Here is a 23636-nt window from a genome sequence, read left to right as displayed (position 1 = left end):
TTTTCACAGCATATTTTAAAATCCAAGGCAACACAGGGTCACCGAGGAAAGGTCCTCGCTGAAAACGCGTGCCCTGGGCCTGACGGTGGGGCAACAGAAGAACCTAGAATGTGGCAGACGCTGCGGGCACAGGCCAGTTTCACTTAATCTCAAAACTATGCAACCTTCTTCCATCTTCTCGTCTTCTGGACACGGCTGTGGTATCTTTTTGAAACCCTCACAAACTGGGATGCAGAGTTCACCCACACTGGGGGCGACCCCCCGGGACTGGGCCGACTTCCCTGCCGCCAGTGTCCGCGGTCCCAGACGGACGGAGGGTCACCGTCAAGTGGGAAAGCACGGATGTGATCAGTGACCTCAGGACACGGGGACACCTGCCCCCCACCGCCACCCAAGCCACTCAGCAGGCGCCAGTGGTGCAGACAACCGACGCCTGCTAGGAACACACGGCGGACGCAAGACTGGAGATACCTCCAGGTTCTGACACTCCTGGGCGGAGTTGGTGGGCAGACCGATCCACTTGATCTCCTTCTTCTCCTTGGAGATGATGTTCATGGCCATCAGCACGTTCAGGGCGTCGTAGACTCGCCGTCTGATGTTCTTCTGGTCGTAAGCCTGGCGGAGACGGAGGGGGATTTCCAGACAGCCCAAAACCTGAACACACTCGAGGCTCTGCACCGTCCGCCCCCCGTGAGACAGCCCCCCGTGAGGCCCCGCTCGGCCCGCCAGCCCAGGCAGGGGGCGTCGCCACGGGGAGGTGGCCAACACACGGGGCTGGAGCTGGTGCGCGCTGTGGAAGCGCCGGGGACGCGGGGGCATCACCACACGAGCGGGCCGGGAGGCCTTTGGAAGTGCTTTCAGAGCTTCTCTGCATGTCTGAGACCGTTTGAGACACAGACAGAGGGCTGGGGTGTCCTGGCCCGCCAGCCCCGCCGGCCCCGCCGCGCACACCCTCACCGACTCGTTCGGCAAGATGTGGTTGTCGGCAGCGCTGAACTCTGCCACCAGCTCGTCCGCCACCTCGTTGTAGGACGTGGTCCCCTTCCGCTGCACCTTCTCGCAGACCTTCATGGAGAAATGCCTCAGCCCCTTGCCGTTCTTCTCCCCTTTCCTGCTACGCTTCCTTCAAAGACACAACAGAAGAGCAGCGGCCTCAGCACACAGCACCAGCCCGGGATCCAGACCCGCCTCCTAGGACTGGCGGGCGCCTCGAGGGGGTCCCGCGGGCTGCGCTCAGCCGAGCAGGGACGGGAGCCTGGCTCCGTCTCCCCGTCCAGGGACCCCCTCCTTCCTTTAAAGGCCGGAGAACAAACGTAAGTGGCCGGACCTTACACGTGTTATCTTCAGCTCTCGGGAAAAGTGGGGCACGTGACCCAAAGGGCAGACCCCAGGACACGTCTGACGTGTATCGGGACACCAGACAACGCTGCTTCTTAAACAGATGTCGACCGACATCAGGGGTTACGGAAGTTCTGCTGCAAATACAGGAATCTGGGGGCAAACGTGAGCCGGCTGAGATGAGCCAGTGCAGACACCCTGATGGCCACGTGGCCGCCGGCGCCCAGCGCTGAGGCTGGAGCACTTCCCCTCGGCGGGGAGCCCCAGCGTCCGACCTTCCTGAGTCGCCACAGCGAGGAAACGGTCGCCCCAAGTTTCCAGCTGACGAATTTCGGGAGCTGATGATTTTTGCTTTAGAACCAATACAGACACGATTCTACAGCTTTGTTTTTGTTTGTTTTTAGGGAAAGTTGCACAGCTGACCTCTGAGTAAAATCGCTTTCACATCACTTTGCTTTTGGAGGAAAGGATCAAAGGGAACAGGGTGGTGTGGCCGTCACACAGGGCTGTCCCCACGGCCATGTTTAGCTGTTTAGGAGAAGCTGCTGCGAAACCCGCCACGTTTACTGGGGTTCGAGAAATGGTAATTTCTGGTACAGACAGCGCAAAGTGTGAAAGTTACCGCTGCGTTAAGAAGCCAGAGCCCACCCCCAAAACCACAGTGGAGCCACCACCCCCAAAACCACAGGGCGGCGTGGTCCACGCATCTACTCCGGGCATGCGCTGGCCAGTGCCCGATCCTCTGGCGTGCTGGTCGGCCACGCAGCCAGAGGCTGGGGGGTAAATTCTAGGCAAGTGCTCACCCGGCAGACCAAGGTGAGGGGTCTGAAGGCTGGTTCTGGGAGACAAAGTGAGTGTTAGGGGTGTGTGGGCTTCCTACCACGATAGTGTTTGGCGCTGCAGGTCTCTGAGGCGTACCAATTACCTACAGTCAAAAAAGACAATTCACAACAGTCAGAATCTCCCACACAGGATGCTGCCGCTTCATCATTTCTCATTACCTGCAGCCACCGTTGAGTTTTATTAACCACAAAGGTTAGGGAACAGTCACGTGAGCACCCAACGGGGACACCTGGAGCCCTGGGCAGCGGGAGACGCCCAGCGACAACTCCGAGTGGGACTCCCATGTTCCTCTTTTACTTCCTTTCCTTTCAGTGATACAAGACAGCATAAAACTCTATGCTTCAGCGGTGCTAAAACGAGACCCAAAAATGAAGAAAAAAGGAACACAGGGCTAGCGAGGCTTGCTGCAGTGCCCCGGGCACCCCAGACAGCACAGGGCAGAGGAGAGGCGATGGCACCGGGGCAAAGGCAGGGGTCCCACTGCCCCCAACACCCAGACACCCGTCCCTGCACAGAAGGCCTGTCTTCTGACACCAAGCACTCAGAACTCTGGTCCCATCAATCGACAGTCACACATTAACGGGGGACACGGGGACACCGCCGCATCCAGCCAAGTAAAATCCTAGCTTCCCAAAGATCTCGTGCCCGACCCAGGAAACCACTCAGAAGCACCGTTTCCTGGTGACTGTACGGTGATGTCGCCCAATGTGTCAGCACTGGGTCCCCAAGCACTGGGCGCGTGGCGAGCAGGCTGTGTCCGGGCTATTTTAAGCTGGACACTCCCGCTAGTCCGCTGCTTAGCGGGATAAGGGTTACCTGCCAGTGGCCCTGGGACAGCTGACCTGGCACGTTGCAAATTATCCCTAAGCCCAGGTCACCTGTCAATGTTAATGATCCGCAAACCACAGAAAGAAAAACAGCTCAGCTGAATTTCATTCTTTTAATTCACGTTCCCAGTGACTAAAGCATCGTCAGTGTTTTTCAAACTGTACATCACTCTCATCCAAAAGACATGAAATCAAATAGCAAGCGTCCTGAAAGTGAAACAGGATGGGAAAGAGGATGAACCCCCAGAGGTGAGGGCCTCACGGGTGTGCGCTGACGGGGCCCCGGGTCTCGGTGGGAGGCGTGTGCAGCCAAAGCCTGTGGTCACTGGCTCGGGAACCTCAAGACCCGTCCCTCTCAGCACTCAGCCCGCTACGTCCTCAGGAGAGCAGGCTCAGGACGCCGGCCCAGCCCTGCGTGGCCGCCAGAGGCTAGGCTGCTGCCGCTCCCCGCAAGAGGGGCGCCCAGCCTCGGAGTGACTGCCCCACCGGACACAAGCGCCCACTCCACCGTCCACGCCTAAGGACACCTCCCGTGGGCTCCACTGCTCTGCAAGGAGACCAGAGCAGCAGGCACACGGCAGGCGCCCACCAGGTGCTCACTGCAGGGCAGCATCCTTCGACAACAGGACAGGTGAGCGGGGGGCACACCCAGGGCCAGCGGGCCACTGCCCACAGCCTCGCGGAGGACACTGCAGGTTTTCTCCCCTCACTCCCCTATTTTCACTATTCTCCATGGACTTCCCTCCTGTGGGAACCTGCCAGCTCTTCTGCTTTTAGCCCTCTGTCTGTAGAGGTGGACAGGCATCTGTGGCAGGCCAGCTTTAACTCTCAGAACTGAGATTCTGGGAAGAACACATTTCCATAACTAGCTCGGCTCCGAGACGGCTTGGGGCAAGTCAGCAGTGGAACTTCAGGCAGATAAGCTGAAGGTCGGAAAGGCACCAACAGAAAACTCTTCACGTTAGTCTTCCTCCCAACTATTTAAACTGGTACTAACGACAGAACTGTTGCTATAATCACCAAGCTATTCTCAGGCGTGACTCTGCTATAACGTAACACACAGTACCTATAAAATAAAATGATGTGAATTATAACTTCTATCAAAAGGACATTTATTGAATATCTGTGATGTGCCCAGTAAGGCCTAGACTCCCACACACCACGGATTTGAAAAACCACAGCGATGCTGCTGAGCAAACGTGGCCACAGTTCACCGACGGGGAGCAGTCACACGGCTGCCCGGGGGCCGCCTGGCGGGGCGGTGGGCGGTGAACGCCCCTCCTCGCATGGCCCCGTGGAGCCCGCGAGTCCCGTCAGGAAGGGAGCCGCCAAACCCCACAGGTGGGAGCCGACAGGCCGGTGGGAGTACTTGGAGGAGAGGCGCCTGGCGCAGGCCCAGGAGCGCAGGCCCGCCTCTGACCCCCTCCCGTTGGCCAGGATGGGCAGGGAAGACCCCGCCCTGCAGCACCTGACGGCCGGCAGAGCCCTGAGCCCACCGTGAGGCCTGCACGGACACCAGTCTCGTGTCCCGGGCCGGCCATCGGCCCGCCCTGAGGAGGGTCCAGGCCCGGGAGCGGCTGGCCCACACCAGCTCGGGCCCAAGCGCACGTGTCACCCCAGGAAACACCGTCAGGGCAGACGCGGGACCAGCGCGGCCGGCGGGGAAGCTGCCCTGGCCTGGCCGGGTCCCGCCGTCCAGCGGCACACACAGGAAAGCCCGAGCCAGGGGAGGACACACGGCACTGGCCACGTGCTCCTGAAACCTGCGGGCACAGGAAGGGAAGCCACAGGGCCAACCGTGCACCACCCTCCCGGCCTTACCACTTGCTGAGCGATGTTGACATTGGACTGTCCGAACGTTTTGGGCAAGAGCTGCTTCCCGAGCGTGTTCACTGTGGAGGGATGAACAGCCACTAAGGACACCACACCTGCAACGCAAGGAGACCAGAGGTCACGGCTCTCCTGAATTGAGGCTCAAAGTGTCAGCGTCAGGATGACGGTGCGCCTCGGGAGGCGGCCTGCCTGCCCCTCTGACCGTGTTAGACCCACGGTCTGCTGCGAGCAACTCTACGAGGCCCGATTCTCAAATCTGAGGGGGCTGCACCCACGCTGCCGCTCTCCCTACGACGACCCCTACCCGGCCCTGTGCCCTCGCGTCCAGGGATCGGGGGCTCTGGTGCACCCAGGCCGTCACCAACCTACCCGACCCCTGTGGGCTGTCTGCCCACCGACAGAATGTTCTGCTGGGACCACAGGCCCCGAAGCTAAACAGCTCTTCAAGTCTGCAATTCTAAGACAATTACAGAACTTCACAGTTGGAATTAACTTGTATTCCAACGCCTCACTGTGTGTTTGCAACCTGGCGTAGAAATCTAACGATCTGCTTTTCCTTGAGAAGGAGAATCCGTTTCTGTTTCCAGGAAGAGTGACTTGTGAGGGGCTGCCACCTCTTTAAACACTCAGATGACCTGACGCAGAGCTGGGGAAACACCTCAGCAGGGACGGAAATGTTCCTCCCCTCAACACGGGCCTGCTGAGAGCACTGTGTGCCCAGCACCAGCCTCGGCCCCAGGGATACAACAGTGAACCCCTTGCCCCGCCGACACCAGAGGGCACGCGTGCCCAGGGGAAACCGGCAGGCGGGCCCGGGTGCACAAGCATCCTGGAAGGGCTGGGATGGTCTCAGGTGAGAAGACATGGATTTCCAGCCCCACTTGAGGGAGGGAGAAAGCCCCATGTGGACAGGACCCCCCGGTTCCCCTAAAGCGCACGGGCTCCGGTCCCCGCAGGGTGGGTGGCGAGGGTTCTACGGGCGGGGAGCCTTGCACCAGCCGCCACTGGAGGGCATTTTCCTTCACTTCCACCAGGTTCAGCAAGAAGGAGAGACATGGCCTTCTGTCTGGCCTCGTCTGAGGTCTCATTTTTGAACTCTTCACAATCCATGCATTTTAAATAAACTTCTTCAAATTCCAGTAAACAATGAATTTTGCTGCTATGTACGAACAATGAATAATTTCTATTAACCTAAGTTGACGAAGACAGATATGCATCCCTCAACTGCCTAAATATTAATATTTTTACCAATCAACACCAAAAAAATTTAAACTATTGGCTGTAAGCAAAATAGGTTTATCTGCTTTGAGTTTTTTATATTCCTCTAAAAATAGAGATCTGTATCTTAACAAAAACAAATATTTAAAAAATTGTTTTAGATATGAGAAACATATTTTAAAAGACACAAAATTAATCTGGTTTGCACTGAGAGATTTAAAATACACTTAGGCAATTAAACACACCACGTTCAGACTTATGTACAGATGAGTAACTAGTAAGTTTCCAAAAATACGGAATTGGTTACTTTCACTAAAAAGAATAACTTTTTTTTCAATTTGCAAATGATTCCATTTTCAACCACCCGTGAGCGCGGAAGCTCGCTGGGTCAAAGCCTACAGCAGCTGCCCGGCAGGGCTCCCGGCACCGGCCTTTAAAGCCCATTTGTCCGTCGTTATGCGGAGGCCACATCCACGGAGGGCTTGGCGGCCACCTCGCCGCAGGCCTGCAGGTCCGGCTGCGACACCCAGCCGCTACCCGGGCTCCCACCTTTGCCCAGCTTGGGGTGGGGGAGGACTCGGGGGTGGACCGGGGCAGCCCCTCCTCACCTGAACCCACGCCGCCTGTCCCACCCCGGGGATCTTCCCCTTGCGTGTGACTGTGTGAGAAACGCTGCAAATATGAGTAATTATCTTGCAGGCAGCCTTATGCCAGCACACAGCATGCACAGAATCATGACCATCATTTCACTGTCTCTGCCGGAAAGCTCCCCACTCCGCCCGGCCAGCAGCTACTGCGCTCAGAGCGTTCACTCCGTTTTCCACGCTTCCACTCGCGCCCACGCATCCAAGAACAACATGAGTGCTGTTTGCGGGCCTTTAAATCCAGAAGATAGTACATACTGTACACATGCTGCAACTCTGATTCTGCTGTTTTTGAAACTGACCCACAGAGAGATCTAGTTGACTTCCTCTAACGCTGGGCCGATTCCATTTTAATATCATATAACATGTGTAACTATACAAACATACAATGTCATATCTACGTGTTCCTGGGGCTGAGTGCCCCTTCTCCAAGGGAACCTGGGTTCCAAGTGACCTTCTGCGTCAGGGGATTCAGCCCAGCACTGGCCTGCGGCTGCTCTGCGGCACGAGTACATGCGTGCACACACCCCAGCACCCTCTCCCAGGTTTCTGACAACTGTTGACTCAGTTGAGAGTTGCTACTTTTGGTCAACCTCCGGCATGGAATGGTATTCCCCTTTTGGTTTAATCTGGCCAGAGAAATCAGAATGCTTTACACATTTTCCTAATAAAGGTGCTGCACACAACCCATTCATGGGGGCGGGGCCATAACATCTGAGCCCCAGGGAGGGTTAAATTACAACACAAGCTAGGAAGCTGCTCCCCAGAAACAGCACTGCTTTAGCCATAAAATGTACTACAAATCCTTTCTTAAAGGAAATACCAAACACAATATTTTCAAATACAACATTATGAATTGGAGAATTCCTTCCAAAAAAACGAGTTAAGAATATATACTGTCTGACTTGTTATAACCATTAACAGAAAAGGATTCTAAAAATATTACGCAGTTTTATCATTAGTAACCATATCATTAATATCCATAGGTTTTAAGATACCTTAAAGTATGAAAACGTGAGGTTTAGTGATTTCTTGAGAATAACTTTAAGCAAACATTAAAAAATTTCCAGAACCTAATGTTTGAAGAGTTACTATTTGTCTGCCATGCTACAAATACCCTGTGGGCTAACGTGGCCAAAAGGGTCAGGACAAGGCGGCCACTCGCATGCTGGATCTTCCCAGCCCCGCCAGCCGCTGGCGTCACTGGCACTGGAAGAGGCCGGTGGCTTCCTTGGTTCTCAGGCACCAGCGGGAGCTGCCCTCCTGGGCCATTACAGCGGCCACACCCGCCCACGTGGACACACCACTCACGGGCAGGCCCTGCAGGAGCTCCTGCGTAGATCAAGGTGCAGCATCCGTGGGCCTGGGGCACCCTCTGGCCGCCTTGGCGCCCTGACCCCGGCCACACCTGGGCGACTCCCCACCATGTCCTGGGGAGCAGCCTTCCACCTCCTTGAGAACCGTCCCCATCTGGAATGTCCTGAGCCCCCGCCCTGCCCCAGGGGGCCACAGTGGGGAGGGGCACCTCGTTCTCCTACAACAGGCCTCCCAGCAATACCGGAAGCTGAGTTCACCCTGCGGGTGTGTGTCTGGAGGGCAGGTTCCGAGTCTCAAGACTCGTGAAGTGACACCAAGCCTCCAGCCGCACGTCACTACTAAGTTCTCACCTCTGCTGCCCGAGAAGCCCGTCCTCGGGCTGAGGGACAGCGTGAACTGGTGTGACCCGCGTCCCCAGAGGACGTCCCCTCACCAGTGAGATGAGGACCCACCCTGGGAAACAGCACCTCCTGGGAGTGGAAGATGGTGGCCTACGCGCACCTGGTACTCAGGGGCCCAGAGCTGCCATCGGGCCACAAAAGGTGGCACCAGATGCTGCCGGGAGAGGACGACGCAGGTCCCAGGACACTACGTGCCTGGACACCAGGTGTCAGATGCTCCCGAGGAAACGTGCACTGAAACACACATTTACGTCTTCAACTGCACCCTGGGGTACGGGCAGCGCTGTTTTCAGTGAACACGTATCATCTGTGTGATGAAACCTTCCAATCTGAAAGGCAACAGCAAGCACGACGAAGGCAGACACAGATCAGAGGCAGGAAGAGGCCCTGCGGCTGCGGCCCCGCACGGCGTGGCCCGGCCCACCAGGCATCACAGGCCTGCACCTCGAGGGGGGCGGCCCTGCAGCTGCGGCCCCGCGCGGCGTGACCCGGCCCACCAGGCATCACAGGCCAGCACCTCGAGGTGGGAGGCCCTGCGGCTGTGGCCCCGTGCGGCGTGGCCCGGCCCACCAGGCCTCACAGGCCAGCACTTGGAGGGGGGCGGCCTTCTGACCCAGCAAATCCACATCTGGGAGACCGGCTCAAACACACCCACTAGCAGGCGTCCATCCCGTGTCCCTACAGGAAGGAAACTGCAAAGCTTGAGTCCCCTGGGAAGAGGGGCTGCAACGCCCCGCCCCATCCCCTCCCCTCAATCCCAAGGGTGCAGACGTCGAGGCCCATTCAAGACACACCGCGGACGAGGAGACGCCGCTCTCTCACGGGGGCGCCCCGCACCCACAGGTCTGAGGTGGGCGTGATGGGCATCAGCGTGGCTGCCCTGAGGCAGAAGGAATATCCGTGACCTGTGCTGGGTTCTCTTCCTCAAGTTTTTCTACTTTCCCCGAATCTCTGCCTATAGCACGCAACTTACAAACCAAGATAAACTGGGGCGCTGACCCCGGTCCTTCAGTGTGACTCCCACCGCTGACAGGCGTCTTCCCGTCAGGGGAACTCACACCCACCCCACACTGGACACATTTACCCAGAGACGTGCCTTCCCGAGACGGGCGCCCTTACCTTTTCCAGGACTAAGGTTCTGGTCTATGAAGACCTTGAGTTCCCCGTTGGCTTCAATTAGACCGGCCTGCGGGGGCAACAACAACAGAGTGAGCCGGCGTCGGGGGCGACAGTCAACCCAGCCCCGCCGCTCGCACCCCTCGCGCCACGCCTCAGGGGGCCTCGCCGCCCCCAAGCAGCCGCGAGGCCCGGGGGCACGGGCTGTGTCACCCACCGTGATCGGCTCGTCGGCAGCGGGAAAAGGATCCTGTCAGCCGCTGAAGCTCGGCCTTTGGGACACCGTGCAACACTTCCCTTAGTTCTCCCTTAAGTCACAGGTCATTGCACGTTTGGGGTCAGCGATGCGTAACCACGGGTGGGCCACCGGGAAGCCAAACTGGTGCTCTGGCCTGAGAACAGCACCTCTGGCTCCATCAGAGCGCTGGAGACCGCGCTCCCAGCCTCAGGACAGACCATCTCTGTGCACGGGCGGTGTGGGCCCTTAGTGGCCACGGGACGCACCCAACACCCCCCAGCGCACCCCTCGTCCCGGGGCAGACATGCTGGCTGGCAGTCGAGGAGGTCTGCCCATCCCCATGACGAGGCCAGTGCCCGCAGGGCGCGGGAGCGGCTTGCCCTGGGGACCAGCGTCGCCTGCGCCGAACAATGCCGCTGCCCCCGTCAGCCAGGGCCCTGACACCCCCGGCCTGCTCGGTTCTCACGCTTGGCCCACAGCGACGTGACCCACGATAGCTCGGCAGCTCACGCCCAGGAAGCCCTGCGTTGGGGCGCTCGCCCCCCGCCCTGGACGCAGGGCCCACGCTCCGTTCCTCGGCCGCAGGCTCTCCGCAGCGGCTGCCCGGCCAGAGCCGACGGGCACGGCCCAACCCGCAAACTGCTGAGGGTGGGGCAAAGGGCCCCCCTTCTCTGCCAGCCCCGCCTCCCACCTAAGCCAGGGGGACCTGGACCAGGAAACGCAGGAGAAACGAGGCAAACGGCCCACGAGCTCTGAAGCAGAGCCGGCCCCGCGGCGACACTGCACAGGAGCGGCCTCCTGACCCTGGACGCCACGCCGCCTGCACCCACCGCGCGGCGCCCCCGAGCCGCCCGCACTCCAGCGGGCAGCCAACGCGGAGACGTGGTCGGAACCCACGACAGCGCCTGCGTCTCCAGCGGTCCCCTCGCGGACGTTTCGGCCGCCGCAGTGCCCCCCGCCGGTGCCAGCTGACCCCCCGTGGTGACGCCACCCAGAGCCATGGATCAGGTTCCGCCGCCTCCAGAGAGACACCCCCAGAGCTGCCGGGTGCTCGGCCCTGATTTCCCAGCAGGGGCGAGAAGCCTGTGACACCCGACACCCGACTGAGGCCCAACGGCCTGGAGGTGCCCGTCCCCTCACACGGATGGCCGCGTGGACGGCAGCCCGCACCCAGCCAGGCTCCCAGGCGCAGGAACTCCCTCTACTTCCCTACACAACGCGTCAGAATCACAGAGGAGACACGAGCTCGCCTGCCCGCGAAGGAAACTGAAATACCTGAGAAATCCTCCCTTCAGACAACCTGAAGCACAGCAACGCGCAAATGTCCCACCAGCCCCGAGGGGGCCTCCTCGCTGAGCCTGGAGGCGCAGCCTGGACCTGGAGCCTCAGAGCCCAGCGCCGGCCTCGGGGGACTCCCGCCCTCACCGGGGACCAGTGGGGACCGCGGATTGTGACCCACAGCGGGGTCAGCCCTCCTCCTGGGCCACTCGCTCGGGGTGCCGCGAGGACACCGAGGCCCACCGAGGCCCCCCTGGGGTGGCCGCCTCACCCCTCGGACGCCGCCAGATGCGGGGACAGACCTCTCGGCAAGGCCACCCGCACCTGACCCTCCCCAGCTGCTGGGAGAATACATGTGTGTTGTTACTTTCAGCCCCTGAATTTTGGGGTCACTGTTCCCACCCAGAGGTGATGCTGGTTACAGGTCTCCTCAACCCTGAACCCAAGGCCCCTCTCGCCCGGCCCTGTAGGAAGGTGACAGAAGTCGTCTGTGGGCCTGAAGACGACTCAGGCCAACACCCTAGCCCACCCCAGGCTCTGTGTGGGGACAGCATCTCTGCACTGCCCCTGCCCTGCAGGACAGACCGCGGACAGCGCAGACCTAGGGAGAGGAGCCGGTCCACCCCAGGTACACGTGGAGGGGTCGTGGGCATCATCACCCACAAGCCACCCTCCACCCCAGTCTCGGCTGCAGCTTTTTCTAAAACGCCCGCTTCAGGAGCAGGACCCCAAGGGCAGCTGGGAGTCTAAGGAAGGCCTCGGGGCCTCTCCCTGCGCCTCGCAGCCCAGAGGCTACGAGCTTAGAGCCTTGACAACAAGCATCAAAACACAGGGCTTCCCTGGTGGCGCAGTGGTTGAGAGTCCGCCTGCCGATGCAGGGGACGCGGGTTCGTGCCCCGGTCCGGGAAGATCCCACATGCCGTGGAGCGGCTGGGCCCGTGAGCCATGGCCGCTGAGCCTGTGCTCCGCAACGGGAGAGGCCACAGCAGTGAGAGGCCCGCGTACCGCAAACAAACAAACAAACAAAAAACACAGGTGGCGCTTGACCTTCAAGAGGTATTTCTGAAATTGCAGTAAATTGGAACGTCAGTGCTCTGGACTTCCTTTCTGACAAAATCTCTGTATTTAAGATGCAAACCTGGCTTCCTCTAGGGAAATACCATGCTGCTAAATCCATTACATGTAAACCAACAACAAAGGCACTCGTTTGCCATAACTAACCTTAATTTTTCTCAGAAAAACCATATTCAGCCTTTTGTGTTTGTACTTAACAGAGACAGTTGGTTACTCAATTACAGTGGGTACAGCTATCCCACTCACAGTAGCAATGCCGGTAAAACACGTGTTCCCAAAACACACAACGCTGCTAGAAAGAGCAGAACCAATTAAGAACGAAAGCGGAAAAGCTGACAACTACTTTACTTAAACTAGCAAACCTTCCTACTGCCGACACCACCACGCTCCAGGCTCGAGAAACGCAAAGTGGGGCCCCAGCTCGTCACCTGCCCCCAGGAGGCGTGACCTGGCCGAGCCCTGCCGCATCTCCCCAAGTCTGCCTCTGCATCACCTCCCGGCCTCCTTTGCTGGACCTCGAGGATTCCACACAGCCCAGGGCCCGCCCACCGGGGAGGCTGTGAGCAGGGGGCGCAGGGCGGGGTGGGGGTGCTGAGGGAGCCAGTTTGCACGCACACACCCTTCACCTCAATAACCTCCTCCTGACTCATCCTGAAAGGCTGTAGCACTTCCCGAGCCACACGGGCACGCCCAGCGCATCACTGCTGTCATGGTGATGAGAAAAAGACAAGATCCATCACCGCTGGCCCTCGTGGAAATCATGAAAAAACCTAGTCCACAGCATTCCTTAACATCAGCACTGACGCGCATACAAGAGAAACGTTAGGTCCTTTCACCACAGCAGTCACAGGAGCAGCCCTAACCTAAAAGGACATGGACCCCGAAGAACACTGCCCCTCTCGCCGAGGGACACACACCCTGTGAGTGAGCCAGGCCCCCCGCCTGCGGGACTCTGGGCCCTGCCCAGTCCCCTCCCCCGAGTGCGGCCTGACCTAGTGGCCAAATCTGCAAAGGCCGGGGCAGGTCACAAGGGACCAAGTCGCCTGCCCGCTGGCTCACCACCCCTCCCACCTGTGTCCTGTGTCCGTCTCCGTCTCTCCCCATCTCTCTGTCTCTGTCTCCCTCTGTCTCCCTCTGTCTCCTCGGCCCCCTCACTCGCTCTCATGATGTGAGGGCGACAAGCAGCCTCCGGGGGCCTCGGGGACCATCGAGGACACCTTTGGGTCCCGTGCTCCTGCCACAGACAACACTGCTCTCCAGGTCCCTAGACTCTGGGTGACCTGCTACGGAGCTGACCGCGGCCACCTGCCATGGAAGGGCCACCACGGACACACTATGAACCAATGAGGCTGGAGCGCCAGGGCGAGGGCTGAGGTCCATCACGTGAAGAAAGACTCCAGGTGGAGAGCACAGCTCGGGAGGCTGTGCCTGAACCTCAGCTCCAGCTCCTGCCACAAACAGCACAGAACAGGTGAAACCGGCCCCTGGCGCTCGCAAGGCGGTGCAGGGGAAGCTGCCTGAACGGGTGAGGACCCAGGGCCACGTCCACGTGAAACACCCCACGGGGTCCCAGTGGCAGAGCCCCTCCGGGTCCGGGACCACTGGGGAGACACTCGGGAATCACCGTGCAGTGTTTGGGGTATTTCTCTTCTTTACTTATTTGCATTATTTTTTTGAGGTACAGCTGACGTACAACATCATACACGTTTCAGGTGTGAAGGGTTCTCGCCTTCGAGGGACACGTCCTGGAACATTTGATGCCACGACAGTAGCAGTGTAACCAGTCCCAGGGGAGGCAGGACGGTGGGACAGCCCTGAACCAAGTCACTCGGGACGCGACAGGGATGCGGGGCCATGGTCACGGCCCCTCCACCCCTGCACACATTTGAGGTGGCCCATGAAGCCTCCTCTCATCATCCACTTTCATATTTACCAACATGAAAACATCAGGGACAAACCCGTGGAGAAAAACAGCAGGAAAAGAACGTCTGAGAGCACTTATGCAAAGCCGTGTAACGGACGTGTAAGTTACTCCCAAAACAATCTCCGAAATCTAACAGCAAGGCCACCCTGGACTGTGATTTCAGATGACTCTTAAATTTCTTTCCGACTCTTACGTGGATTTTTACATAAACCCTCTACTTCCGTGACTGGGCGAAACATAAGGCCTACTGCCACTTCCTCAACAGAGGATCCAGAGGCCCCAGGATACCAAGATCCAGGAAGCACGAGGTTGGGGGGCTGCAAGCCGCGGCTCTGAGGCCGGGACTCCCCCCCCCGGCATCCACGAAGAGGAAACCAGGTGGCGGCCACGGCCACAGCAAGTGCCCGGAGCCACAGGCAGGGCAGCATCGGCCACAGGTCTGGAGAGGAGACAGTCGGCGAGCGCCAACGCTTCCCGCACCAGGCCCAGTGCCCGCCACCAGTGGGGGTCACACTCACAAGGCCCAGCGGGCTCCAGGGATCGGGGGCGCAGGTGAGGCAGGCGGGGCCAGGAACCAGGGTGCAGAGTTCAAGGGAGCCCCTGACCCCATGCCGGGATGCTGGCCGCTGTCCCCGAGGGGCACACGACCGGGAGCCAGGGCACAGCCCAGCCTGCTTCTGCTTCCTCCTTAGGGACCCCGACGCCCGGCTTGGAAATGCCAGGGCTCCAGGGCCTCCTGTAGGGCATCAGAGCCCCCCGCGCCCCAAGAGACCCACGTGTGAAGGAGAGCTTCCCCCCACTCCGCCCCCAAGCTGCTCCCAGCACCACGCAGATCATCTAAACCATCACCTTCCACCCACCAGAGAGCAGGTGCTGCCCCACTCTCAGCCCCCCACATCAGGTCCTGGGGCTCCCGTCAGACCCGGGAGCCCCGCTCCCCAGCCTCACCCTCCCTAGAAGGACGCGGCCTCTAACCCATGATCTGACCAGCCTCACTCATCATGGCCAGAAAAACATAGAATTCACTCCACAACAGGCGCAAACGTAAGACCGCCCTAAGAAAACGTGACACGGCTCCAAGACCACTTCTAAAGACCTGCGTACATCCTGCTTTCCGGCCTTTCGGCGGCAGGTCTGCAGGGGCTAGCCCTGCTGCACCCCCTGCCAGGCATCTGCAAGTCGCCCCCAGGGGAACATGATTTCAGGTTCTTTAGGACCCGAAAGGCGGACCCAATGGGCGGGCTTCTCCCCTTCCCCAAAGCCCCCAAGGCCTGTGCTGGGTTGGCCCCTCGTCCGCCCTCCTACCCACTGTGCCAGCTGCAGCCCCTCAAGGGGAACTCCGTCCCCCGACCCAGTGCAGCAGGCCCTTCCCCCAACAAGTCCCTGCTGCCCACACCCCACGGGCACGTCCACACTGCAGCCAGGGCTGGAGGGGGAGGAGGCTGCACAGGAGCAGAGGCAAGGTCTTCCCTGCACCCCGATTCTGGTGGCCTGGGGCCCCCTGCACCCATCTCTGGTGGCCTGGGGGCCCCTGCATCCCGATTCTGGTGGCCTCGGGCCCCCCTGCACCCATCTGGTGGCCTGGTGCCCTCGGCTGCACGAGTGGGTGTTCACCCCCAGAGCTCTATCAGATCTAGATGCCATCGATTCAGCATGAGACATTTTCACTCAAACCCTGATTTTTCTGAAATGCAAATGAAACAACATAAAGATAAGACCCACCCCAGGGACTCAAGTCACCAAGACCAGGAAGGAGAGGACCAGCCATCGTGTAAGAGCTGAGGCCGAGACCACGGCCCCAGAGGGGCAGGAACCGAGACCTGCGCCGGCCTCGGTCACACTGCACCGGGACGACAGGGAAGGAAGAACGTCAGACACCTGGAAACTGCCTGTTCTTAACATGAAACTTCCAGGTGTGAACTCTGGCGTGTTCTCCATGGTGTAGCCTGAAATGATGGTATATCTGCCACTCGTGCTGACGACAGAAGAACCAAATCTTAACATTTTGCGGTGAAATGACGACAGCGGTTTCACAAACATCCTTAGTTTCTGGAGTGGATGCAAATCAACAAGAAATCGACGCCCGAATGGAGGATGCAGCACAGGGCATGTTCGATTCACAAAGAAACATGACGTTTTAAAAGGAAAATATTCAATCTCTGAATCAAAAAATGCAAACTACAACAACGCAATTTAAAACCTCACCCATCAAATGGAGCGAGTCTGTGGGTTTTTAAATGAGCCAACGTGGTGTTAAAAACGGGTGGTTAAAATGGGCTCCGACAACCTGATGGGAGTTGATGCCACCCGGCACGCCCGCCCCAGGAAGCCACCTGAGGACGCCTCAGGCACAGCGCACACGTGTGTGAGCGTCCACCCACAACTACACTGCCAGGAACCCGTCCTGGGTTACCATCGTGGATTTGTGCAAACGTGAGAAGACTGAACTGGAAGCCACCAGAATCCCCACGGCTGGGGCCTGGGCACGGGGGACACAGCAGAGGGGCTCTGCCGAGTTAACCCAGCCCCACCCCTTCAGGACCCTCCGAAGACCCGCGTGTCAGGCCACCACTCGGCTGTGTTCGCTTCTAAACGCCCACTTGTGCCGCTTCTATTTGTTATTAAACACGTGGAAAACACTGCGCACGATCTAGGTCACGTTCAGCATCTTCAAACATCCTCTACGTCATCCCTCCACCTGCAGAAACCAAAGCTGGGCCTTACGGGCTATGGTTTATGCAAGAAACGTGAATCGCTGGACCGTTCGTCAAGAAAGGGCCTTCGGGCTTCCCTGGTGGCGCAGTGGTTGAGAGTCCGCCTGCCGATGCAGGGGACACGGGTTCGTGCCCCGATCCCGGAAGATCCCACATGCCGCGGAGCGGCTGGGCCCGCGAGCCATGGCCGCGGAGCCTGTGTGTCCGGAGCCTGTGCTCCGCAACGGGAGAGGCCACAGCAGTGTAGAGGCCCGCGTACAGCAAAAAAAATAAAAAAAAATAAAAAAATAAAAAAATAAAAAAAGAAAGGGCCTTCGCTCTACAGCCAGGGGGCTGGGAGGGCAAGCATATGTGTTTGAATTTTACAAGATGAGTTTAGGAATGTATCACTTTTTATTATTTCCCACTTTAGGTCATTTTTTCAGTAAGTGACCACCTACGATTCCCCAGTGTGTCAAATAAACGCACAGCTGCTAAAGATGACACGGGAAAAAAGAAAGCCTGACTGGGGGAAACAGCAACAGTACACGGACGTGGGCGGGGTAGACGTGGGACGCACAGAACATTCACACATGGGTAAAACCTTTGTTATGTACAACTAAGTGAAGATCCAACAGGAATAAACTACAAACCCTCAACCATCCCCCTCGGATGCCGACTGGCAGACGGCTTCATTCTCTCGTTTTCATTTTCCTGGAGCTTTCCAACTCTGGCACAACTAACATTGCATTTATGATCACAAGAAACATTCCTTGAACTTTTTCAGTAATTCACACTTGTTCCTTGTGGAACTTCTGCTAAAAGGAAAACCCAAGGTTTGCGACAGAAAAGCCTGCTTGTGTGACGTCAGCCAGCAAAGACAAACTCACAGCTGCCACCGAGAACCCCCGGGATGGCGAGTCCTCTGCGGGATGGACCAGGAAGGGCCAGCAAGTCTGTCACCTGTGACTGGGCAGGGAGGCAGAGGGCACAGCGGCATGGCCCGCGGTCTGGTCCACAGGCAGAATCCCACCCTGGGTATCATCCAGCGAGCGCTCCGTGTCCCTCTGGGCCCTCAGTGACACGAAGTCATCTGTCGGGACACCGAGGTACAGGTGTCAGGAGGTGCTGCATTTCAGGGCCCAAGGGAGGCCCAGGGGTTTCACTCTGTCAAACCAGAATCCCCTTAAAACCTGGATCCTGTGAAAACAGGACCCTGATGGACAGAATCCTGAGCTCAAACAACAGAGGCTGGGCTTCCCTGGTGGCGCAGTGGTTGAGAGTCCGCCTGCTGATGCAGGGGATGCGGGTTCGTGCCCGGGTCTGGGAAGATCTCACATGCCGCGGAGCGGCTGGGCCCGTGAGCCATGGCCGCTGAGCCTGCGCATCCGGAGCCTGTGCTCCGCCACGGGAGAGGCCACAGCAGTGAGAGGCCCGCGTACCGCAAAAAACAAACAAACAAACAAAAAAAACCCAAAACAACAGAGGTGGAGAGAAAGAAGTCCAACTTCACCCTGGACCCTCGAAATCCGTGCAGCACATCTGCTCTGGGCCCAGATAGTGCCACGACTCTTGAGCCACCACCGACCGGCTCCCTTCCTGGCCCGCGCAGTGTAGACAGACTCCGTACCGGCTGTGCCCGTCTGAGCAGAGGGGCCGGGTTGAGTCCCACCTCCACCTGGGCCAACGCGACGCCACACTGCAGGGGTCTGGCCCTCACGCCACGAGTGACCCAGGGCTGTGGCCCATCCCTGCTCCCCCCGAGGCCCAGACCCCCTCAACAAACAGCACAGAACCACAGGAGGAGAAGCCAGGGCTGGCGTCCGAGCGAGAACCACGCGGCTGTTCTACGCTGAAGAAAGACGAGACTTGCTCAACACCAAAGAGAAGGGCTTCAAGCAAGCGACTGTGATTGGAAAACATCCCCTGGGGGGGTCACAATGCACATCAGGCACAGCGCGCCCTGGGGATGGCTCGCCCACCGAGGAGCAGGGCTGAGAAAGCCCCCTGGCTGTACCAAGGGACACACAGCATTTCACACCAGGTGCGACACAGCCACGGGGCCCAGGGCAGCACTGCTGACCCCGCCGTGACGTCCTGCTCTTCACACGGTCTCAGAGTTTCCCCAATTTCATTCTGTGGAGAAAAGAGGTGATTCCAAAACAGGCAAAGCCCGTCGACAAACAAGCGCAGCAGTGCTGACTTCACCGCTTTCGCCGGAGCGGGCTGAGCTCTCTCACTCATGTCTCAAGTGGGAAGAGAAGCGACGTCAGCGCCCAGCAGGCTCTCAGCTCACAGCCTGAGAGACACGGCCGGTCCCGCCACCCCAGGCCCCCTTCCGCGGCCCGGATCTCATCACCGAGGCCCAGGCCTGGGAAACAGCGCTCAGGACGTGTGTTTTTAGACAAGCTCATTAAACCAGGCCTTGTTACGCATCCCTCACAAGCCTAGATTCCACGCGTGTTTCTTCGGTCTCCTGCCCTCGATAACACAATCCAGGGAATTTTCCATAAACTCACGGAACGCAAAGTGCAACCACAGAGCAGCTCCACGGTGAAGCCCCTGAGCCCTGATGGCAACTCACGGGCCCTCCCGGGACTGCTGGGGCCGAACCGCGGCTCACCTGCCCTCTGCCCCCAACCTGAAGCAGGGAGGGGAGGGTCCCAGGAACATCTCCGCAAAAGCAGGCCTGAGGTTTCACGAATCGACCACCCTCCGCCAGCTCTTTTCAAACCTTCGTGACACTGGATGAGGACTGGTCCTCCCAGTGGGGACGCTAGCCCCGTGTCCTCCTTCCAAGGGTCACTCCGATGGCGGGGGCTGAGTCACAGGCTCTCTCCCTGCGGCCCCTCCAGTCCAGTTCTAGAAAACTACAGCCGCTACACAGGCCCTTTACCTTAAACCCACAGTCTTCCAAAGGCCAATGGCACCAAAGCACTCATCAGGGCCACAGACCCGACGGGGAGGCAGCCAGGCAGGGACACGCGCGCACCACACATTTAGCACACGCACGCGCACACGCTCAGCACACACACGCACACATGCACTCAGCACACACACATGCAGACGCACACACATGCACACGCTCAGCCCCCTAAACACACGTGCTCAGGAAACACACGCTCAGGAAACACACACAGACACGCATGCACATCAGCTGCCATCCACTCTCTACTTCACACAACTGCCATTTTTAGTACAATGAGACATCATTGAAATGTTTTCACATTTCCTTCCACGCCTACATTCACCGCAGGAGCGTCCTGGGCACTGGAAACCCTCCCATCAGGATCTGTGTCATGGGACCGGAGGCACAAAATAAAACCCACAGATACCCAGCTTCATAAATCAATAACCAATGAACTGCATTTTCACTCAGCAGGGTGACAAGTCTCCGTGGGGAGGGAACAGGCAGCCCCAGGACGACCTGCGACCCGCGCGCCTCTGACCCACGGGCCTCGTCGCAGGAAATCGTGGCAACACCGCACATTAAGGGCACATTAAGGACAGTCCCTGAGCTCTGGTGTGAGTCCCACACACGAGGGCCGAGGGTCCCGGGAGCAACGAAGGGGCCAGGGAAGTTAAGGACGGCGCAGAGACCCACTTTCCAAAGGGAACGGTGGTGGTGAACCACTGAGCCACCAGGCTTCTTTTCACGTATTGCCGGAAAATGGTTAAACGCGGGAATGACAGTGTGTTGTCCAGATGCCTTTTAGAAAAACACACGAAGACTTCACTTCTTCGTGCACTAGGCACAGAAGCCCCAGGGTGGGCAGGCAGCTCGGCCGCAGGCGCCACCGGCCTGTGCCCTCAACCCCCCACCCCCATCCCCACCCTCCGGGGTTCAGGGGGGACGCGCCGCTTCCTCCCGACTCTGCCCCAGCCTCACCGCTGGGCTCACCGTCACGGCTCGGCAAACCCCAAACCCCGAGCGAGGCCGGCAGCGCGCAGGGGCCCTCGGCCCAGCGGGGCAGGACCCTGGGCCCAGCGCACCTACGACGGGGTGGAGAGAAGCTCCAGGTGTGCCCAGAAGACTGGCCCACCCGCAGGGGGACGGCCCACGCTGCCCCGTCCCAGCCCCCTCCAGCCCCCCTGGGCCCCAACAGTCCCCCACGGAGCCCCCAGAGCTCTGCCGAGCTGGAGTCCCAGCCCACCACACCCTTCAACTCAAGGAGCTTCGATCTTACACGCGAGAACACACTGAGGCCCCACTGCTTAAGTTACCGCTGGCTGCCAGGGTCGGCTTCCCAGGCTCAAACGTCACACCTTCCTCAAGACTCAGGCAGCGGGACACGGGCCAAGCCCTGACCCGGCCGTGGCCTCCAGCCCGCCGACCCCCAGCCCCAGCGAGACCTGGTTCCAGCACACTTGACGGCCCCCAGCTCAGCACAGGCAAGGCCACTTCACCTGCATCTCCTCAGGCCGGTATCACCACGGCACCGACCTCCACGGCCAGTGTCACCTACTCACGTCGCAACGGATGGTCCTGGTCACTCCACCCAGCCACCGGGCTGCCCGCGCTTTGCGGGGCTGTGTCTCCAGAAGGGACCATCGGAAGAGGCCGCTAAGCAGTCCTCCTCCTGCAGCCGGGCCTGGGGCCGTGACTGTCCATCTTTACTTCCCCCAGACGCCCAGGAGGAGAAAGAGGGCTCTCCTCCGGGGGTTCACACAGGAGGGCAAGAAACTCAGTCCCCAAACACCAGCCCCGGCACCACAGTGCCCTTACTGCGCGCCTGTTGCCCGGCCCGCGTCCTTGGGGCGAACATAGCAGAGAAGTGGGCACGGCCTTCGACCGTCAGAGATGATAAACTCACACCCAGAGACACCACACAGGGGCACCCGAGTCCACACACGCTGGCGGGAGGACTTCACGCCTGTTATGTGGTCCCACGGATACAGACACATTTTATGCCTCCAGCTGTGTCTTGGGCTGTACTTCCGTGCAATTTATCAGTGAATAAGTATACGGCCTCTTTTCCCTAATGTTCACAGAACAGCACATTCTGAGAAACACTGAAGAACAGAGCTGGGGTTTCAGTTAACTATTACCAAGGGTCGTACAGGGCTACACGGCCCATAGAACATATCTGGGGGCCTAAAAGCCTATTTCTTGCAAAATGTGAAGAAAAATTACTATGTTCTATAGCTTCATAACAAATATAAAGTAGAATTTTTTACCACATTTTGTTCATCACCGAATTTCACTCTTTCTGAGAAAAAGAGTTGCCAAAACCAGTGCTTAGCGCTTTATGGATCGAAGCTGAACTAACTTCCCATGAGGTACACAAAGCAGGTGCTCAGGGCACAGCCCAGGGCCGGGCCCAGCCCTCATGCACTCAGGGTGTCCTCCCACAAAGGCTTGATTGATTTACAAGTTAACCGTCGGCGAAGACCCAGAAATTGGGCTGCGACTGAGCCTCATAACGGAGCTTACCGCCCCGTGTTCAGGCCTGCAAAGCCCGGGCAGAGGCCGGCGCACGGCTCCACACAAGCTGTGGGTTTCTTCCATCCTTTTCACCTTTACCTTGTTTCATGTGCTTTAAAAGCCTGAAAATCAACTTTTCTGTAGTTTATGTGTGGTCATTCTGAAACAAAGTGGGAACCTACCAAGAACATAGCACTAGGCAAACGTCTGTCCAGCAGGAAGCAAACATACTTACATCTTTTGCCATGTTACCAGATCCGTGAAATCGATGCTATAAATGTTCACCCTCCAGAGAAGAAAAATGGTTTTTCTGGTAAGAAGAAGGAAAAACGAGGAATGAGTAAGGATGAAATAAGAAGTAACACCAACGTCCCCAGCACCACCGCCGTCCCCACTGCCCCTCCGGGTAGCAGGCGCCGTCCTTTCCAAACCCTCACACCCCATCCCCAGAGCGCGAGCAGCCCAGAAATGCCCCCTACCTTGGGGACTTTAAAGTCATCCCAGGCAGGGAAGCCCGTCGGCCACCAGGATGCCCGCCCGGCCTCCCCGACGCGCACAAAGACCCAGCGCGGAAAAGCCTGGCACCGCGGCCCCGCGCACACGCGCTCCCCACGGGCGCTCCCGGCCCACCCGCGACCACCGGCCGACCAGCAACTCTGACAGGTGGGCTTCCGGGGTCCCGGCATCCGGCCTGTCACTAGGCCGCGGCCGCCACCCGCGCGCCGGAAACGGCAGTCGGCGGGCAGGTGGGCCCGGCGCCGCCCGGACCCCGCGGCCCAGACCCCGCGCGCTCGGACCCGCCCCGCTCCGACCCCCGCCGGGTGCGGACGCGGACGCGCGCGCCGTTCCGCCTGGAGGCCGCCCGCAGGCCCCGCCCGGGACCCCGGCCCGCGACCCCGCTGGGCCGGTCACCTGGGCGCCCACGCGGCGGCCCTCGGCGCGCGGGGACCGGGTCGGCGCACGCGGCGCGGGGGCGGGGGGCGGCGGGGTCCGCGGGCGCTCAGCGCGCGCGCCCCTCCGAGACCCCGGCCCGCCGCACCTGGCGGGCGGTCGGCGCGCGGACACCGGGCGCGCACACGCGGGCGGGCGGGCGGAGGGCGGCGGTCCCGGCGGCGCTCGGCCGGGGTCCCTGCCCTGCCGAGGCGCCGGGGCGCGGGGCTCACCCTGCGAGCGTCGGGCGGCGTGACGTGCGCGGCGCGGTGACGTGGGTGGCGGCCCGGCTCCCGCAGCGCGCCTGCGCGCCTTTTCGCGCCTTCGGCTCCCTCCTCCTCCTCCTCCCCCCTCCCCCTCCCCTCCCCCTCCTCCCCCTCCCCCTCCCGCCCGGAGGCCCGCGCTCGAGCTCCGAGGGGATGGGCTGCGCCTGCGCGTGCCCGCGTGTGTGCGCGCGCCGACCGGGGATGGAGAGGAGGGCCTGGCCCAGGACGCGGCGGTGCGCGCGCGGGGGAGTTGGGCCGGGGATGTGTGCAC

At 59.6% G+C, this 23636-nt stretch overlaps 1 protein-coding gene across 7 annotated transcripts in view; it reads right to left on the bottom strand.

Moving 5' to 3' along the window:
• Positions 1-23418, bottom strand: part of TFDP1 (transcription factor Dp-1) — a 28995-nt gene extending 5577 nt beyond the window's left edge. Inside the window, exons 1-7 of one of the 7 annotated variants that reach the window (XM_060079727.1) lie at positions 23333-23418; positions 22405-22479; positions 9541-9607; positions 4830-4936; positions 2142-2263; positions 958-1123; positions 472-615 (exon numbers count right to left, since the gene is read on the bottom strand). In XM_060079727.1, coding sequence (XP_059935710.1) covers positions 472-615; positions 958-1123; positions 2142-2263; positions 4830-4936; positions 9541-9607; positions 22405-22416 — 618 coding nt within the window. In that variant the 5' untranslated portion in view covers positions 22417-22479; positions 23333-23418. The other 6 variants (XM_060079728.1, XM_060079729.1, XM_060079730.1 and 3 more) reach the window with 6 other exon arrangements.
• Between the last annotated feature and the right edge of the window lie 218 nt (positions 23419-23636).

This window comes from Mesoplodon densirostris, chromosome 17 (genome assembly GCF_025265405.1).
Source record: "Mesoplodon densirostris isolate mMesDen1 chromosome 17, mMesDen1 primary haplotype, whole genome shotgun sequence".
Lineage (NCBI taxonomy): Eukaryota > Metazoa > Chordata > Mammalia > Artiodactyla > Ziphiidae > Mesoplodon > Mesoplodon densirostris.
This window is presented reverse-complemented; position numbering and strand designations above follow the sequence as displayed.